Source organism: Equus asinus, chromosome 7 (genome assembly GCF_041296235.1).
Source record: "Equus asinus isolate D_3611 breed Donkey chromosome 7, EquAss-T2T_v2, whole genome shotgun sequence".
In the NCBI taxonomy this organism is placed as follows: domain Eukaryota; kingdom Metazoa; phylum Chordata; class Mammalia; order Perissodactyla; family Equidae; genus Equus; species Equus asinus.
In genome coordinates, this window is record NC_091796.1 from 22,008,747 (window position 1) to 22,028,237 (window position 19,491).

Sequence of the window (19,491 nt, forward strand, 5' to 3'; positions counted from 1 at the left end):
GATAAATCTGAAGTTTTATCCAAAAATATTTATTACAATTTTGTTCAAAAAATTTTAGAAGTCAACAGTTTTTTAAATATGTTTTTATAGGAATTTCTTATCGTTTTTTTTTTTTAAAGATTGGCCCTGAGCTAACATCTGTTGCCAATCTTCTTTTGTTGGTTTTCTTCTTCTCCCCAAATCCCCCCGGTACATAGTTGTATATTCTAGTTGTAGGTCCTTCTAGTTCTGCTATGTGGGACACCTCTTCAGCATGGCTCGATGAGAGGTGCTAGGTCCACGCCTAGGATCCAAACTGGCAAAAGCCTGGGCTGCCGATTAACCACTCAGCCACAGGGCTGGCCCTAGAAGTCAACACTTTAAAGTTTGACAGAGTAGAGGGAAAAATAGTTTCCCCACATTGTCACTACTAAACTATACCTGCAGACGCTATATTGTCTATCTTTGATACTATAAAGCACGCTGTTTCAAGCGGCACACGTAACACCACTAACTCCTGTGGACATAAAGTCTGGGAGAAGCTTTCTCAGTTACATGAGTTTCAGAATGAACTTTGACTTAGGATTCATAGCTGTAGCAAATCTCAAAAATCCTTTGTCTTCAACTGTCAAAAATGGCAGTCTACAATAATCATTTTGATAAATTGTTTTAAATTTAGTCCTCCATTTAAAAGTTGTTTTGGAATTTAATTGGTCAGAACAAAATGAGTTGTTTTTCACTACCACTTTTTTCACTAACACTTTCTTCATATACTTTATCTTTTTTCATAAGATGATTTACCATGTATATGAATGTAAATTATTATATGACTATCAATTGCCACAATAATGATGTGTAATAGACAATCACAAAACCTCAGGGACATACAACAATTAATTTTATCTTTTAAGTGTGTGGATCAGTAATTTAAGCTGGGATCAGCTGGGCTCACGCACATGCCTGGCCATTGGCTGTGGGTCATCTCAGAAAGGATGGCCAGGGCTGGAACAATTGGAGTGGCTTAGCTCTGCTTCACGAGTCTCATCCTCCAGTAGCCTGGCCTGCGTATGTTCTCATGATGGAGGCAAAGGAGCAAGGGAGGAAGTGGACATATTGTAAGTGTTTTTTCAAGTCTAACATCCCACTGACAAAGCAAGTGACATGGCTAAACTAGTAATCGATTGATAAGCAAAGAAAAAGAATCTGCCTTTTTAGTGAAACTGTTAAGTCACATGGTAAAGGAGTATGCATACATACCAGAGGCGAAGAATTAATGCAAATTATGGCCAGATCACCGTCTCACCATAGTCACATTCCTTCCACATGCAAAATACACTTACTCATTCCCAACACCCCCAAAGATCTCATACAATCACGGTATTAGCGTTCAAGTCTAGGATTTTGTGATATGCGTCAGGTCCAGAGACAGCTCCTTTTGAACTAGAGATCTATGAAGTAAACAGACGAGTTACTTGCCCCTCTGCCTCAACACACACGTCCAATACACAATAATAAAAAGGAACAGGATAACCACAATAAATAGGCCCACTGAAAAGGGGGAAGAACGGGAGGCATATACTCACGGGTTCATAACAATTCTGATATCCCACTGGGCCCACCATTCCTGCAGTGGGGAAACGTTCCCTGATTAGAGCCCAGTCTTGCTCTCTGGGAGTTCCTCCCTGACTCATTGTTCTCCACAGCTTTTGGTTACACTATCGGAGATGCCCTCCCTTTTTTCATCACCCTCCTTTCTTCTTTCTGAAGAAATGATCCTTGTTAGTAGTTGAGTAACTTTCTCAGGCTGCTTCTTACCCAAAGAAAATCAAAGGCCCAGGGGCATTGTTATGGCTTGACTCATCTTTTAGTGCAGGCAGTTGGTATTTTTGCTGGTACCACTCTCTCTAAAACCTTTGAGCTTACTGCGTCTGCTTACAGTCCACTACACACCCAAAAGCCACACCTACAACTGGTATCAACATATGCTTCTCTAGAATTTCTTAAAGCTACTTTTGGATCAGGCTTCTGTGGGACCACACTCTTCAGCTTTTGTCCACTTGAGATCTACTCAGCACCACCTTAACTCTCAGAAGTCTTATCTAAATATCTGATAGTCACAATCTTGATTTGATGTTTGACATGCGCTCATGTCTTACTTTGAGGCTTTGCTAACTGGGGCAGCTGGAGATAAGACAACAGTTTTATTTTCCAATTTAATAGCTCTGGCTCTCTATATCACTTTTAACTTCTGCTTGAAACCTAACTAGCTCCTTTTTTTTTTTTTTTTGAAGTTCAACTTTTTCTTGCAGTACTTTAGCCTATGCAGCTAGAAGCCACCAGGTGGCGCTTTCTACATTCTACCTGGAGACATCCCTACCCAAAGCCAACAGGTTCCTTAGGTATATTTTCTGTCTTCCAAGGTACCACAGTCAGATGTTTTATCAAATGTTTCGTAACAACTTCTTAATAAAGCAGTTTTCTCACCATTATCCCGGCCTCTGCTAACAGTTTTCTCAACTCCCTACTGCCCACCCCACCTCTAGGTATGAACTTTTGTTTGTTGTTAGTGCTGTTGAATTGATTTTGACTCCTAGTGACCCTGTGTACAGCAGAACAGAACCCTGACCAGTTTTTTTGCGCCATCTCCTCATCTTCTGGCACTTATCAGAAAATGCTCCACTGCTGTTCATGGCGTTTTCATGGTCAATTTTTTTTTGGAAGTGGGTGGCCAGATCTTTCTTCCCAATCTGTCTTAGTCTGGAAGCTCTGCTGAAACCTGTCCACCATGAGTGACCTTACTGGTATTTGAAATACCAGTAGCATAGCTTTCAGCATCACAACAACACACAGCCAACACAATGTGACAACTGACAGATGGTGGCGTGGTTCTCTGACTGGGAAACAAACCTGGGCCACAGCGGTGAGAGTGCTGAATCTTAGCCACTAGACTACAAGGGCTAGCTACCAGCTTTTGTAGCAGCTATCTATGGCCAAAATAATGTCACAAAACACATAGCCACACACTTTTCCGTTGACTCAAAAAGAATATATGTTCAGGGGCTGACCCTGGGGCTAACTGGTTAAGTTCATGCACTTCGCTTTGGCAGCCCAGAGTCTCACCAGTTTGGATCCCGGGCACAGCCCTAGCACAACTCATCAAGCCATGCTGAGGTGGCATCCCACATAGCAGAACTAGAAGGACCTACAACTAGAATATACAAGTATGTGCAGGGGTAGCTTTGGAAAGAAGAAGAAACAACAACAAAAAAAGACTGTCAACAGGTATTAGCTCAGGGCCAATCTTTTAAAAAAAAAAAAGAATATATGTTCATCATAAAGTTACTGAGCACTTGCACTCTCCCAATATTCGTATTATCATCATAAAGTTATTGAGCATTTGCACTCTCCCAATATTCATATTAATCGTCAGTCTCTTTCCCTACTCAATAATTTGAAAATTGTTAATAATTTTCTCCACAAAATTAATAGCTTTCAGAATCATCAATTGCTGCATTTTACTTTGCAGTAATAATTACAAATTTATACTTTGGCTTACGGAATTACAAGAGGAAGCTCATGAGATTTTATTTGGTTATATCTGGAACACTTACCTATATTTGAAAGTGAATACTCAGATGCTAATAATAACTCTAAATGTGATACTTTATTTCTATGGCTGGGATCATTAACATTAGTTAGATATGATGGTAACCTACATAATCACGTGATAATTTCATGTGCAGTTTCAGTGATGCCACAAATGATGCTGAAGCAGTTGATTACTCAGCCACCTAAAAGCCAAATAACTGAATTTGACTGAATACCAAGGCTAAAGGTAAACTTTGGTGTATCCCTAATTAAATACACAGATATTGGGAGTACATCCTTCCCAATTCTCACTGTTAGCATGTCATATCAAAAAAGTTGATGACACTGTCCTAGAATACTATAGTCTGGCTACGTCAAAAGATGAAATATTCTATCAACATCTGAAATTTTTCTATCTCAATATATGTGTATCCACATAAGTTGGGTTGAGATAAATCAACTGCAGGCTGAACTTTATTACAGTATAAGTTCTTAATATGAGACAAAAAGAAATTGCCACCAGGACACAAATATATTGTAGTAACTACTTCTAAAAAATTCAATAGTAATTTCTTTACATATATATGTCTGCATGCACACACATTCACACACACATATATTTGACAGATTCTGTGTATTGGCTTGCTCACCTCCATTCTACCTAGCTCCTAATTGGAGAGGAAGGAAGCTAAAAAGGAAAAACATGTATCCCAGGGGTTGACTGCACCTATTCTTCTGGTTGCACCCATTGGATGAAGTCTTGTCAGAGTTACGAGTGAGGCACAGCCCCTTTTTCCTACTTTTGTTGTTGTTTTTTCTGCTGGCCAGCAAGGACAAGGACAAGCAAGGCTTTTCTTCTGTGTTCCAGTGTGTACACCTGCCAGATTCTTGTGTGCCATGGAGTGGGTTCATCAATGACAGAGGCAGGAGCAGCTTCCTGAATTCTGGTTCCTGATCACTAGGTCATAATTGTAGGTAACTGTTCTCCAGCCTTCTAGATGTCAAAAAGCAGTGGCAGTAGTGACAGCTTATTGATTCCAGCTCCTTAAATTCATAGTGCCACCAATGACTTCAAAAGAGACAGCTTACCTGGTGGATTGGTTCTGTCTAGTTCTCAGATTTGTTTCTGAAGGCCAAACCTAGAATCCACTCCTTCAGCTCCCCAATGACTTTGTAAGTATTTAATTCACTATATTAAATCTCTTCTTGCTTAAAATATCTACAGAAGTTCAAACATTTGAAACTTTCAAACATTTTAAAGAAGTTTATAGTTTTCTCAAAGGATTTAGCATATTTTAAAAATATTTTTCAATATCTTAAACTTTAATATATTTAATATATAATAAATACAATCTAGGAAAGAAAGACAGGATACCCAAATATCACCAAATTACGAGAGCCTCACCTTTATTTATCAAAAACAGACCTCTCTTTGTGGACTGAAAGTGAGACATCATTGTTAACACGAATCAACTCTATATCAGAACAAGGTTACATATAGAGCTCATATCTCCTTCTTCCAGAAAAAGATAGTACAGAAAATACTGTGAGGTAACAGGATTAGAGTGAATTCCACATAACTCAATAATTTACTTACAAGTGGTAGTAGTATGCAAAGAGAGAAATGTAGTAATAAGAAAACGGAATAATTAAATCTAAGTTTCTAGACAGAAGACAAACCTTGGACCCATACAGGGCAGGTAACTGGGATGAAACCGCCCAGGAGCCTCACAGGACTGTCCTCTCAGTAAAATGGTGAACTAGAAAAAATAAGCCAACCACAAAATAAAAAGACAAACGAACGGGGTGGGGAGAAGGGGTGGAAGTAGCCCCTGAGAATCCATGCCCAGTCTGCCCAGATCCGGGGTTTAATTTTCCAGATGAGGAATGAAAATGGTCTAAGCTTGTGCTTCCCCAAAGTGGTGCTGGCAGAAGCAAGTGCAAGTATTTTCTGGAGGCACATATCCATGTCCAGACCATACAGGCGTCCCACAAATAAAGCTCAGCAAATGCGAGCCAACACCCAAAATCATAGAACACATGATGAAAAAGACCAGCATGAATAAGTTGTCAGCAAAATAACAAATAAGACAAAGAGTTAGAGTCCTCCACCAAAGAATTCAAACATTTGTATTACCGAATATAGAATTAAAATGATTGTTTAAAATAAAAACAGGACTAAGAAACTGAGTTTAATACACAGAGTATAAGAAAAAGCTCAGTTGGGGCCAGTCCCGTGGCATAGTGGTTAAGGTCAGCATGTTCCACTTCTGCAGCCTGCGTTTGTGGGTTCGGATCTTGGGGTGGGTTTGGATCTTGGGTGCAGCTGTGCTGTGGCAGTGATCCATATACAAAATAGAGGAGGGCTTGCACAGATATTAGCTCAGGGTGAATCTTCCTCAAGCCAAAAAAAAAAAAAAAGAGGCAGATTGGCACAGATGTTAGCTTGCGGCAAATCTTCCTCCAAAAAAAGAAAGAAAGAAAGAAAAAGCAGACTGAGATAAAAGATAACCTAAAAAGTCAGATGCTGAGGCACAAAGATCCTTAAAGATTAATTTAAGGGCACACACTAAGTAGCAGAGCTATAATATACCCCCTGCATTCTCACTTCAGAAAGTGTACTTTTAACTACTATTTTATGTTCTATTTTTAAGCTAGCCAAAACTGTTTACTTGTCAAAATTTCTTTTAATCTTTCTAGCTAATGATTTCTGCCTGAAATAATTACAAGGACTATCAGAAATTTTTTTTAATGTATTATCTAAAAAGTAATATACTCCTTTTACAAGTTTAAGTACCCTACCAGAACACTACAAATAGAAAATTCTACAGCCCTTGATCCAGCTATTCCACTGCTGGGTATTTATCCAAAGAACTTGAAAACACAAAGGCATAAAGATACTTGCACCCCTATGTTCATTGTGGCATTATACACAATAGCCAAGACTTGGAAGCAACCTAGGTGCCCATCAAGGGACGAATGGATAAAGAAGATGTGGTATTTATACACGATGGACTACTACTCAGCCATAAGAAATGATGAAATCCAGCCATCTGTGACAACATGGATGGATCTTGAGGGTATTATGCTGAGTGAAATAAGTCAGAGGGAGAAAGTCAAATACCATATGATCTCACTCATAAGGAGAAGATAAAAACGACAAAAAAAAAAAATCACATAGTATTGGAGATTGGACTGGTGGTTACCATTGGGGAACGAGAGAGGGGGGAGGGCAAAAGGGGTGATTAGTGTCACATGTGAGGGGATGCACTATAATTAGTGCTCGGGTGGTGAACATGATGTAATGTATACAGAATTTGAAATATGATGTACATCCGAAAAAATAAAAATTATAAATAAATTTTTTACACATTAAAAAAAGAATTTTTTTTAATGTATTATCTAAAAAAGTAATATACTCCTTTTACAAGTTTAAGTACCCTACCAGAACACTACAAATAGAAAATTCTACAGTCCTTGATCCAGAGCACTAAATATTTGCATGGAAAATAACTTTTGATGTTCTTGCTCCAAGATATTGTTTTTGATAACCCCAAACTCCCTGTTAAAAATCCTTGGTAATTAGGGAATTTTCAAATTTCAAGAAATCTAAAACTGAGTTAAAACTTCTTACCTAGAAGAAAGTATTTTTAAGCTATCCTTTATTTATGTTTGCGTTATTTCCATCATCTTTTCTTTAGATTATATCTGCAGAGTTTATAAACCTGAGAACAAGACTCCTCCAAACCAGCGCTGAGGGATACTTTAGTGTGTTCTAAAAACATCTTCTATGTCTTGTAAATTATAAGATGTCCACAATCTTACATCCAACTTTTAATCTGGCAGGCAAAAGGGGAAAGTAACAACAGGAGAAAGAGAATGTACATCAATTTAGTAACTTTGTCTAATTTAGTTAACTTTGTTGTAAGGATGACGTCCTTAATCTTATCTCCAAAATGTGGAGAAAATGCAAAAACATCTAATCCATTGCTTTTAAACTCTACAGACTGGCCAGAAGGAAATGGACTTCTTCCATTATCTAGTATTCTTAAAGACCTATTACCTTACATTTCTGGTTTCCATCCTTCCCTTAGTCTATCTGTATGGAGAGTTCTTCTAGTTCTCTACAACACACACACTCCCCATCCAACTCCCCACATGGTCCCTGCCACACTATTCATTCATTCCATATTTACTGAGTACCCTTGGTGTGCCGGGCATTGTGATAGGTTCTAGGTATATTAAGAAGCATTAATTGAATATAGACTGCTTTGGTATTTTTTTAAAAGTCAACTTATTATATGGTGCATAGTACTGCAGTCAAAGATATCTACATTTTTAATAGATTAGTTGGCAGCAGAATTTCTTATTTGGCTGTTTCCTAATGGGCTGAATTTCTTGAGCCATTCCATATTTCATAGAAAAAAAAATTTCTTTGCTATAGCATAGCAGGGATTTGGCTAGTCTATTTTTTATATGTAAGCATATATATCCTCCCCCCAATTTATGGAAAATGCACTATTGCTAACCATGATATTCTTTTTATTGAAAAGCAATATAAAATAGCCTTAGAAATCAGAGAAGGTAATATTTTACATTATTTCTTCTGTCATAAATATTTTTATGCGCTGTGCCAGAATTTACTTCCCATAGCTATTCTTGCTTTATCCAGAACATTTTATACTGGATTTCTACATTATTGAATGTAGTGTTTAATTTAGAAGAGCTTAACAAAGTGCTAATCTGAGAACAGTAGTCTTTCCCTTGCTTTCTTAGACCTTTTTTCTGAACGTGCTTATTTATGTACAATATGGAAATCTGATCCTGTTCTCTTCCAGTCAGCCAACAATTCTTTTTGTACTTCTTCTGGTAGTTCATAGAAAACTTCAGGATCAATGTCAGAAGGAAAAGTGACTTTCTTATCAGTACAATCTTGCTCTCTATTTTTCATAAGTCCTTCATGCTGAGAGACTGTTGCTATTGATTGCTTATGGCTATCTGTAGTTCGGTTTTTGGAGAAAAGTTGCTCACTCTGCAAATTTCGAAACGAATGAAAAATAGATGCAGTGGGGTTTGTATTCGAAAAGTGGAATCCTTGAGATTCTTTAGGTCCTTGGCCCATTCGTTCATCTTTTAATCTACTGTCTGTACAATGTGAATAATCCTTTCGGTTAGACACACAAGAGGAACTACTGCTATTTAAGCCTGAAGTTCCTGGTTCACAGGGAGATACAGAGGACAGCTGTTTGCTATTGGATAAACGATCTCTAGGATTTAAGGGACTATCTTGCATTTGTTTTGCAGAAAAGAAAGACAATATTCCTCTAGAGGCACGTAATGGACAACTCAAACTTCCTTTCCCTTGAACTTTTTCTCTAGATTTTCCAGAAAGGATTTCCTCTTGAATATCTACTGGAAGCTGCTTAAAGACTTCTTGGTCGATACCCTCAGGAAGTGAGCAGCGTAGAAATTCATTACTGTCTTTTTCTTTAGAAAAATTTGTAGTATCCAGTGGAGACTCCCCAGTTCTTGCACTTCCAATTCTTTCAGTTGGTAGAAAATCCAAATTTGTTTCTTTGTCTTTAGAAAAATCCTCCACATGAGTGTCTTTCATTTTCTAGAACACAAGGATAACAATAATTTAGATATCTGATATCTTTTAAATATTCATGTTGCTAAAGTGTGACTGTAGCTGTCACTTGACCAATATATTTCTATTCTACTCCATAACTTCAATCCTTTTGGCCAGTTCCAAACAACTAAAGATGATTAATCTACCACAATTAGTCACACTATTGTGCGGATCTTTATGCTCACTATTCCAGGAAGAGGTTTCCTTCCTAGACAGCACTGAGCCAGAAGGTAGGTATGTATTTGGAGACCGGAAAGGATCTTAACAATCATGTACTAAAACTTCCAATTCTGTGAATAAAAGAATGGTGGCCTAGAAAAGTAAATGACTCACCTAAGGCTATCTAAAAAGTATATACGAGCACAAAGCATCAAGGGCTGGCTTTCTAAAAATCCCTATTCTAAAGTATAACATTTAACAGAAAGAAAAAAATACTTCTCTGGTAAAAATCCAACATCATTATTAAGATATAACACTCATTTACATACAATAAAAATTTAAAAACAACTTCAATTCTAATTTGCATTATTTTTCTATGTAAAGCTTCTCACTTAAACTTTCCCTCTAGTTTTAATCACCATAAAAATATATACACAGTCAAATATAATTCAGGAAACGAACACAAAAGTAAGTTCAAAAAAGTAAAAGGAGAAGAGACTTGCGCCACTGTATTTATTGGGCACCTACTATGTGCCAGACATGTACAATGTTTACCTCTCTAATACCACTGTGAATTAAAGACCTTCAATTTTTATTCTACAGATTGATTAAAAAGTAAAACACCTTTTAAAATTTCAGTTAGTAAATGGGATTAAAAAAGTAACAGAAAAAAAGTAAATCAAGAGGGCACTAATTCATTATTTCCATAATACCATTCTGTTCTCATTTTAAACTTAAATGTAAATGAAAATATTACTAAAATTATACTGACTGACTCAACAATAAATAAAATAAAAACAGTTTAAATTAAGAGTTAATTGTAGGCACAAACAATTTAGTAAAAGATGATTATTTTTTAAAGCATCCCCCATTTAGTAAATAGGAGTCTGCCAAATGGCTGTATACATACGGTTTTGTTTTAGTCATCTGAAAATATGACCGGTCTCTGCCTCTCTATTGCCACACTAGAATTTCTACAATTGTAAAATGAGTACAGTCACACATCACTTAATGATGGGGATATGTTCTAAGAAACTCTTCGTTAGGCAATTTCATTATTGTGTGAACATGATAGAGCATACATACACAACCGTAGACGGTATAGCCTACTACACACCCAGGCTGTATCGTACTAATCTCATGGAACCGCTGTCATATATGTGGCACACTGCTGACTAAAATGTCGTTATGCGGCATATACCTGTAGTTATATTCTACCAATACTGCCATCAGAATTCAATATAATTTTAAAACCAAGAAAATTTAAATACTTTAACAAAAAGATGGGTGGGATGCTGGTAGCTTATGCATAAGTTAACAGATAAAAAGATTTGATTTCCAGTATCTGGAAATATTTTCACATTGATGAGCTAGTCATCATATTCCTATATACTATCATAAAATGTTTTAACCTACTTCCAAAACAGGGGGCCTCCATAACAGTTTTCTCTTTTATCCAGTGATGCTTATATTTTCTTCTTAGAACACAGTACAATGTACTTAAGGCTAGCAACTGTAATATGACAGGTACTATATATAAGTCATTCAAACAATACTACCCAAAAGAATCTCTGAATTATATCAAACACAAACTTAGATTTGTAATTTGACCACACAAATCCAATAACAGTGTACTTACAAAATCGTGCTTGCCAGAGCGTGAAGTTGTTGATAATGATTGTGTTAAGTAATAATCAATAGTCCCTTTCTTAGCAGTATTTAGTGCTTTAAGGTTGCAGAAGCACACACTTAAAAGGGTAAGATGAAATGGCATCTTCACATTCACCATATTTCGAAAAAGTTTCATAAGTATCTCAACCATTGGGGTCATCACATCATAATTTCCTAAATAAAATGTTTAAGAAGACAGTATCCAAACATATTATATCATAATTGATATTAAAAGCTTAATCTAATTTATATTGCTTAAATTAAGAAATTAAAATCCTAAATGGATATCATTGGGACATCTTGACATTATATACTAAACTGAGACATCTCAACATTTATACTAAACTCCAAATGAATTAAAAGTTTTTAAAAGATTTGAAACTATGGGACGCTTCTGGTTATGCGAGGGTGACGAGGACAGAAAATCTTCTCCCCATAAAACTCTAATAAAACTGAAATTGTCAAAAGCAACCATTTTGAGGATCTCGAAATGAATCAAAGGCACATAAAGTGAAAAGCGTGAATTATGAAAAGCTGCTAGAACTTAAGTAAGAAAGTGGGAGACTACAGCCTTACTGGTTGGAGCTGTTTGCCTCTCCCCTTACAAAGCTCAGTTGGTACAGTAGTTCTACCAGTGTGAGGCTGGCTGTGAAAGCCAGCAGCCTTGCTGCCAGAAAGGACAGACCTGACCAGTAGTGTTGCGAGTAAAATGAACACACTTGGTAGGAAACAAACAGGAAAATCGCACAGCACTCTAGCTTGGCGTTGCAGCTGTGGTGGGGTGAGTGAAAGATCAGTGGACCAGCCATAACTTTAACCAGGAGATCTGGAAACGAAAGAACCATAAAGGGGCTAGATAAGCTCTCCTCTCAACCCTCAGCTGACTGGGAAGCTGCATGCACATGAAGGGGAGGCCAGAGAGGTCCCAAGCTCTCCATATACATCCTTGACTGGAATAGCAAAAGCACAGCCAGGGAGATGCAAAACGGCCTAGCAGAAAATAAAAGCCAAGGTGGACTTGAAAACGGCCTAAATTTTGAATGCACTCCCCAACTCATGCACCTATCTGTTGACAGAAGGTGGAAGCCTTCCAGGCTCTAGCATTTGAACAAAACCTTTGAGCAATCACTAGCTAAACACTAAACTATACAGACAGGGGTAACCTGCTAGGAAGCCAAAATAAAACATCTAAATTAAAAAAACAAAGCTGAGCAGAGAAATCTGGGGCAACATATCACAGAGGAGGTAGATTCTGCAGTTCAAATCCAGGTAAGTTACCACAAAAGGTGGCGGGGGGGAGCTTACAAGAAAAAAATGGAAATCCAGAGTTGCTACAATACATTATCTAAAATGTCCAGTTTTCAACAAAGTATTACAATACATGCAAAAAACCAGAAGGGCATGATTTGTATTTAGGGGGAAAAAGCAGCCCATAGAAACTGACTCTGAGTTGGATTTGGCAAAGACTTCAAAGTTGTAGGCCAGCCCGGTGGCGCAGCAGTTAAGTTCACACGTTCCACTTTGGCGGCCTGGGGTTCAGCGGTTTGGATCCCGGGTGCGGACATGGCACCGCTTGGCAAGCCATGCTGTGGTAGGCGTGCCACATATAAAGTAGAGGAAGATGGGCACGGATGTTAGCTCAGGGCCAGTCTTCCTCAGCAAAAAGAGGAGGATTGGCAGCAGATGTTAGCTCAGGGCTAATCTTCCTCAAAAAAAAAAACCAAGAACACCAAAAAAACCCAAAGTTGCTATTATAGACATGTTCAAAGAATTTTTTAAAATATTTTAAAGAATTAAAGTAAAATATAATAATGACTATCAAAAAAAGAGGAATATCAGTAAAGAAATAGAATCAAACATAAAAACAAAAATATAAATGGAAATTATAGAGTTAAAAAGTACAGTAATCAAACCAAACAAAATCACTAGATGAGCAATAGCAGTTTTGAGATGACAGATGAATCAGAGAACTTGAAGACAGCTCAACAGAAATTATCCAGTCTAAAAAGCAAAGAAGAGAAAAAAGACTGAAGAAAAATAAACAGAACTGCACACACCTGTAGGACATTATGAAGCATACCAACATATATGCAGTAAGAGTCCCAGAAGGAGAGGAGAGAAAAAAAAGAAAAAAAATCTGAAAAAGTAAGAGCCAAAAACTCCCAAAATTTCACTAAAAAAAAAAACTACTCTACAGAATCAAGAAGCCTAATAAACCCTAACAAGGGTAAACACAAAGCGATTGCACACTCAGACATACGTCATAGTCAAACTGCTGAAAAACGCAAAGAAACAAATGACTCATCACATAAAGGGAAACAACAATACAAGTATGTCTACTAATTTATTTCCTCTCAGCTCCAAATTCACTCTTCACTACCTGCTCTATGATAACTGGCTGGACCCTCTACAATTTTTTTACACTGAGCACAATGTTAAGCTTTGTCAGTAGAGAGCAGCGGAGGACCACAAAGAGAGACAGGGAGTGTCTCTTCCTAGTTCCAACATACTGTCATTTACTTTCTTTTGCTCCTGTTACATGGTCTGTTTGTGGTACATGTGTGTGTGGACATCTATGTAGTGCTCTGCCACACCACACAGGTGTGGAGCATTCAGTCCCTCAGCAACCTGCACCCCCAGCCCAAGCCTAGTGACCGTGTTACCACGGCACTACCAACTCAAACACTGCACACACCAGGCTGGTCCCGTAAACAGTGCCCTGACTCTTGCACACTCACCAAACAGCTTTGACTTGCCTACACCCCAAAGGGTTGTTTCCTCCCGTTCTTCCTATACAGGCACCATACCCTCCACCTTTGTGCTAGCAGAAGAATGCAGATTCCTTCAGCACAACCACCCGCTAGCCTTGGCTTGCCTGCATCCTCAAGGTTTGTTAACGTAAGCCCTCCCAACGTGGACACTGCATACCCCAGCTCATGCACTGCCCTGACAATGAGCAAGCTCCCAACATCCTAACTCCTCCTGTGTGCCCACCAGTCAGCCTCAGCTCATTTACAGATCAGAGGGTGGTTTTCTCTTTGTCCAATAACTACGGACAAGCCTTGGGCGAGGTAACTCAAAGAATTTCTCCACCATCCAGTGTTAAGTACCATATCTTCTCCTTTAGGGGTAGGGGGACTACCCTTTCTAAGTTTGTCCTTCCTTGGGTACTTTTCCTCAGCCCTTGGATACCTCTTAGAGTTCTCTTTATACCTTTATAGTCACTCCCCTATCATAGTTTAATAATTCTGTGAAACTTTCTCTGTTCAAATTTCTATGTGGTTATTCTCTCCTGATTGGAAGGAGACTGATAAAACTATTAACAGCTGACTCATCAGAAATAATAGAAACCAGAAGGCAAGGGAATGGTATATTCAAAGAATGGAAAGAAAAACAGTCAAGAATTATATATACTGACAAACTGCCATTCAAAGATGCTATTTTGGTGGAGTATTCCATAAATTTTAGTTAAGTAGAATTGTTTGATAATATTGCTCAACTCTTCTTTTCAAACACAAAGGGAACATTCTTCAGGAAAGACCATATGCTAGGCAGTAAATGTAGGTTCAATACATTTAAAAGGACTGAAATTACTCCAATTATGTTCTTCGATCAACAGGAAATTAAATTATAAATCAGTAAGAGAAAGAAATTTGGGAAATCATCAAGTATTTGGAAATTAAACAACAAATTTCTAAATAAATTTAAAGGTCAAAGATGAAATCACGAGGGATATTAGAAACTATTTTGACCTTAATGAAAAAGAAACACAACAAAATTTATGGAATACAGCTAAAACACTGCTTAAAAGGAAATGTATAACTTTAAACTTGAATTATTAGAAAAAAGGTGAGTATAAAATAAATAATGTAAGCTACCACCTTAAGAAACCAGGAGGAAATAGACAAATTAAACCTAAAGCAAGCAAAAGGAAGGAAATATCAAAAATCAGAGCAGAAATAAATGAAACAGAAAGTAGAAAAACATCAGAGAAATCAATGACACCAAAAGTTGGATCTTAGAAAAGATCAACAAAACTGATAAGCCTTTGTTAGAATAACAAAGAAAAAAAGAGAATACACGAATTACCAAAATCAGGAATGAAAGAGGGAACATCACTATAGACCCTAAAAAAATCAGAAGGATTAATAAGGAAACATTAACAACTTCATGCCAACAAATTAAACAACCTGGATGAGATGCAATTTCCTAGAAGATACAAATTACCAAAACTGACTCAAAATAAATAGAAAATCTGAATAACTTACAACAAATAAATCAAATGCCTATTTTAAAATCTTCTCACAAACAAAAGCCCAGGACCACGAACGGCCAGAGCAATTTCAGAAAAGAACAAAGCTGGAGAACTTCTACTACCTAATTGCAAAACTTACAACAAAGTATCAAGACAGGGTGGAACTGGTATAAGGACAAACGTATAGATGAATGCAATAAGAAAGTCAAGAAACAAACCCTTATCTTTATGGTCAGTTTTTGACAAATGTGCCATGACGATTCAACAGGGCAAAAATAGTCTTTTCAAGAAATTCTGCTGGAACAATTGGATACTCACGTGCAGAAGAATGAACTAAGACTCTTACCTTACACCACACATAAAAATTAACTCAAAGTGGATCTAACTGTAAACCTTAAAACTATAATACTTCTAAAAGAAAATATAGGAGGAAATATCTGCGATCTTTGGGCTAGGCAAAGAATTTTTAGATATGACACCAAAACCACTATCCATAAAAGAAAAGAACACACAATGAAATACTGCTACACAGCCACAAGAATGACTATAATAAAAGAAACTGACAATAGTAAGTCAGTGAGGATCTGAGAAAACTGGAACCTTCAACTAGAACCCTCATACATGAGGTGAAAATCTAAATTGCTACACCCACTTTAGAAAAAAGTCTGGCAGTTGCCTAGAGTTCAACTTACCAGACAACCCAGCAATTCCACTCCTCATAATCTACCCAAGATAAAAGAAAGCATGCATCCGCCCAATGACTTGCATATAAATGTTCATAGCACCATTTTTCATAATTGCCAAAAAATGGAAACAATCTAAATGCCCATAAGGAAGTTATCTCATGCTGTATAATTAATTTTCACAGTTTTGTTTTCTCTGAACTTGGGAAACATTCTTAACTGAGTCTTTACTTTTATTACTTACTAAAAAACAACAACAAAATTTTCTAGTGAAAATTCCTAATAGAATAAAGGTATTTAATAGCTCATTAACTCCCTGTGAAGAGCCTCCAACTTTGGATCATATTTTTAATTCAAAACTTGTCTTTTTAAGAGTTATATAGCTGCCAATTAAATTTTTAGAAAATTAGCCCATACCTGTCCCTAACTTCTGAATTACATGGGATGGAATAGGGCACTGACGACTCTCGCGGCTATAGTAACTTTCAGATGAATTTCGACGGATTGTTAACCTTATTGTATGTGGCTTCCTTCCATCTTGGCATACTCTAAAAATAAAGAGAAAGCAAAAACAACGAATTAGAAAAAGTATTGCCTAATTATTGTTTTAAATGGTCTTACACTTCATTTATCTAAAGGTGCCAGATTTAGCAACTGTAACAATTATAAATACAGTTGATAACCAGGCAATAAGCAATAAAGGTCCCTTAATAGCCCAAATAAATTTCACAAAGTCTATGCAGTAAACCTCTGAAATTTTTAATGTAAGATTCTCAGGCTTCACTCAGAATTGAGTGTTATCAGAAAAAGAACAGAAATAAGATATAATTATAACAAGCCATTTTATAATCCAAGTCTAAAACATAACTAAAAGCAACATATTAAAATCAGCAGGAAATTTAAGAAACAGAGAATCATTCACTGCCAGATGCAAACATATGAAAAATGACAGAAGATGATTTTTTCCTATATGTTTTTTTTAAAAATTAAAAAAAGAAAAAATGTTTTAAAAATGAGATTACTGGGGCCGGCCCCATGGCAGGTGGGTGGTTAAGTTCGCACACCCCACTTCAGCAGCCCAGGGTTTCACCGGTTCGGATCCTGGGAACAGATATGGCATGGCTCATCAGGCTATGCTGAGGTGGTATCCCACATGCCACAACTAGAAGGACCCACAACTGAAAATATACAACTATGTACTGGAGGTATTTGGGGAGAAAAAGCAGGGGAAAAAAAAGAGGATTGGCAACAGTTGTTAGCTCAGGTGGTACTCTTTTTAAAAAAAAAAATGAGATTACTTTGGTCAAAGAGCATTCTCCAAATAGATCCAAGGAAGCCAATAATATTACCATCATATGACATATTAGAGCAATAAATTCAAAGATCAATTATATAATATATTTAGGAAGGCAAGTACCCGTACACGCATCTCAAAAAGCGCTTCATCAAAATAGTCTTGGTTGTGGTACTGAAAACAAAAGTTTTAATGATATAGAAAATTGACTTAAAAATCTAATTATTTGAGAAAATAAATGTCATTAAAGAACATTTTCTTTTTTATATGTATGGCAATGCATTAAAAAAATCACAAACAGGCTGGCCTGGTGGCCCAACGGTTAAGTTTGCGCAGTGGTTAAATTCACGTGCTCCACTTTGGCAGCCCAGGGTTTGCCAATGCAGATCCCAGGCGCAGACCTACATACCGCTTCTAAAGCCATGCTGTGGCAGGTGTCCCTCATATAAAATAGAGGAAGATGGGCACAGATGTTAGCTCAGGGCTAATCTTCCTCAAAAAAAATCACCAACACAAAATACAAATATTGCACAGTTAAACATACTCAAATTTAAGATTCTGAATTGGAAAATTTAAGATTTTTATAGTAAATAATTCTTTTCTTTTATCATCACAAAATTTCTTGATTGCTGCTTTCATAAGACAATAAAATATCTTAAATGGTTCCTGTAAACATGTTACTAGTTTAAATACCTTCCAGTTAAACTTGTTCCATCAAGCCATTATGCAATTCAAAGAGTGTGATTTGGTTCCTATAACTACCAGAAAAAGGTTTTATTTAAAGCAATCTTAAACTAATGCCTAGAGGATGGATTAAACATTACATGATTTTATACTTCTTACATACTTATAGTATTAATCATCATTTACTCCAGAAGGAAAACACATTCACACATACACAATTATTTTTTTGCCACTCAGATGGTATTATATCTCAGTCACTGAAATAAGAAGCCATGGTGCAGGGTGGGAAGGGTAAGCAAAAATAAGGATAAATGGCTAATAGTTGGTATTTCACAGGTTGACAGCACCCAGTCTCATTTCTGGTTGATTCTTCAAATAAGAGAACCTATGAAACTTATATGTGTGGTTTCTCAATGTGCAGAACTGTTTCCAGTGGTCAGGCACTTCACAGGAGTCTTATATTTAGCTGAAGCAAAGCAGATGACCCAGTTTCACTAGCATACTCACAGGCTCAGACTGAGTCATATCACCGGAGCTGGGTCACATAGCCAACCCAGCTGCATGCAGCAAACCATGAGCTGCATGTCTCCGCTCAAGACATGCGAACCACTGCATATGAGAGCAGAGCTGTATGAAGTTTCACTTTATCAGTTTTCTGAGACTTAGAGTCATCCAAAAACCATTTTCTCTAGTCACTGTTAGCCATCCTAGCATCATTACAAAAGCACACCTACCCAAAACTGTTAGAACCCTGAGACCCCATTTTGAGAAGCCAAAGAAATGGAAGGAAAAGAGACAATACCCATCTATGGAGAATTGAGAAATAGATATCTGATGTCAAAGGAACATCAGCAAACTAAACGTCTTATTCAGTTTATGCTACGCTATTTGTATACTCATAATCCCGGCTGACACTCCTCATGTACCTATAGACTAGTAACCCTGCACACACTCACAATCACTCTCACTGCTCGTACATAGGCCCAGTTAACTACTACTTCATCTGACTCCATTTTCTTTCACATAGGCTGAGACAAAGAAGACATAAGGGTTCTTTTGCTTTCTCCATCACTGTTGCTCTTAATTATTTCCTATCCTCAACCATCACCAATTTATAGGTATAAAGATTACAGAGATATCCATAAAACTCCCTAGGTAACTATCAGCAGCTAAGATCCACGGTATAACCACAATTTTACTAAAATTAAGAACAATGGAAGTAGATGGATTAACTACTACAAAGAGCATCTGTTATTATCTTTGTAATAGTTTATAATGTAGAGAAATTCAGTGACAAATGATCTATCTTACATCGTTTAGTCTCCAGTTAATCTGTAAGTTCCAAGATAGAACATCAAGTATTCTTTCTATATACCATATACAAAATATATAGGATGATATGGCAAAATGGAAAATCACCTGTTCAAAAGACTAGCAAGTAGTTCTTCAATCTTATTTTTAACTTCAACTTCTGATGAACATTTTTTAAATGAATCTTCTTCACTAAAGGACTACCAAAGAAGCACAAATAAGGATTATTGTAAAC

General features: G+C 37.0%; 1 protein-coding gene across 2 annotated transcripts in view; it reads right to left on the minus strand.

Annotated features, from left to right (window-relative positions):
• Positions 1-4,883: 4,883 nt before the first annotated feature.
• The window catches only part of POLI (DNA polymerase iota), a 31,237-nt gene continuing 16,629 nt past the window's right edge, over positions 4,884-19,491 (minus strand). Inside the window, exons 7-10 of one of the 2 annotated variants that reach the window (XM_014846738.3) lie at positions 19,365-19,456; positions 16,385-16,515; positions 10,998-11,203; positions 4,884-9,184 (exon numbers count right to left, since the gene is read on the minus strand). In XM_014846738.3, the coding sequence (XP_014702224.1) occupies positions 8,363-9,184; positions 10,998-11,203; positions 16,385-16,515; positions 19,365-19,456 (1,251 nt within the window). In that variant the 3' untranslated portion in view covers positions 4,884-8,362. The remainder of the gene's footprint in view (positions 9,185-10,997; positions 11,204-16,384; positions 16,516-19,364; positions 19,457-19,491) is intronic. The other variant, XM_014846744.3, reaches the window with a different exon arrangement.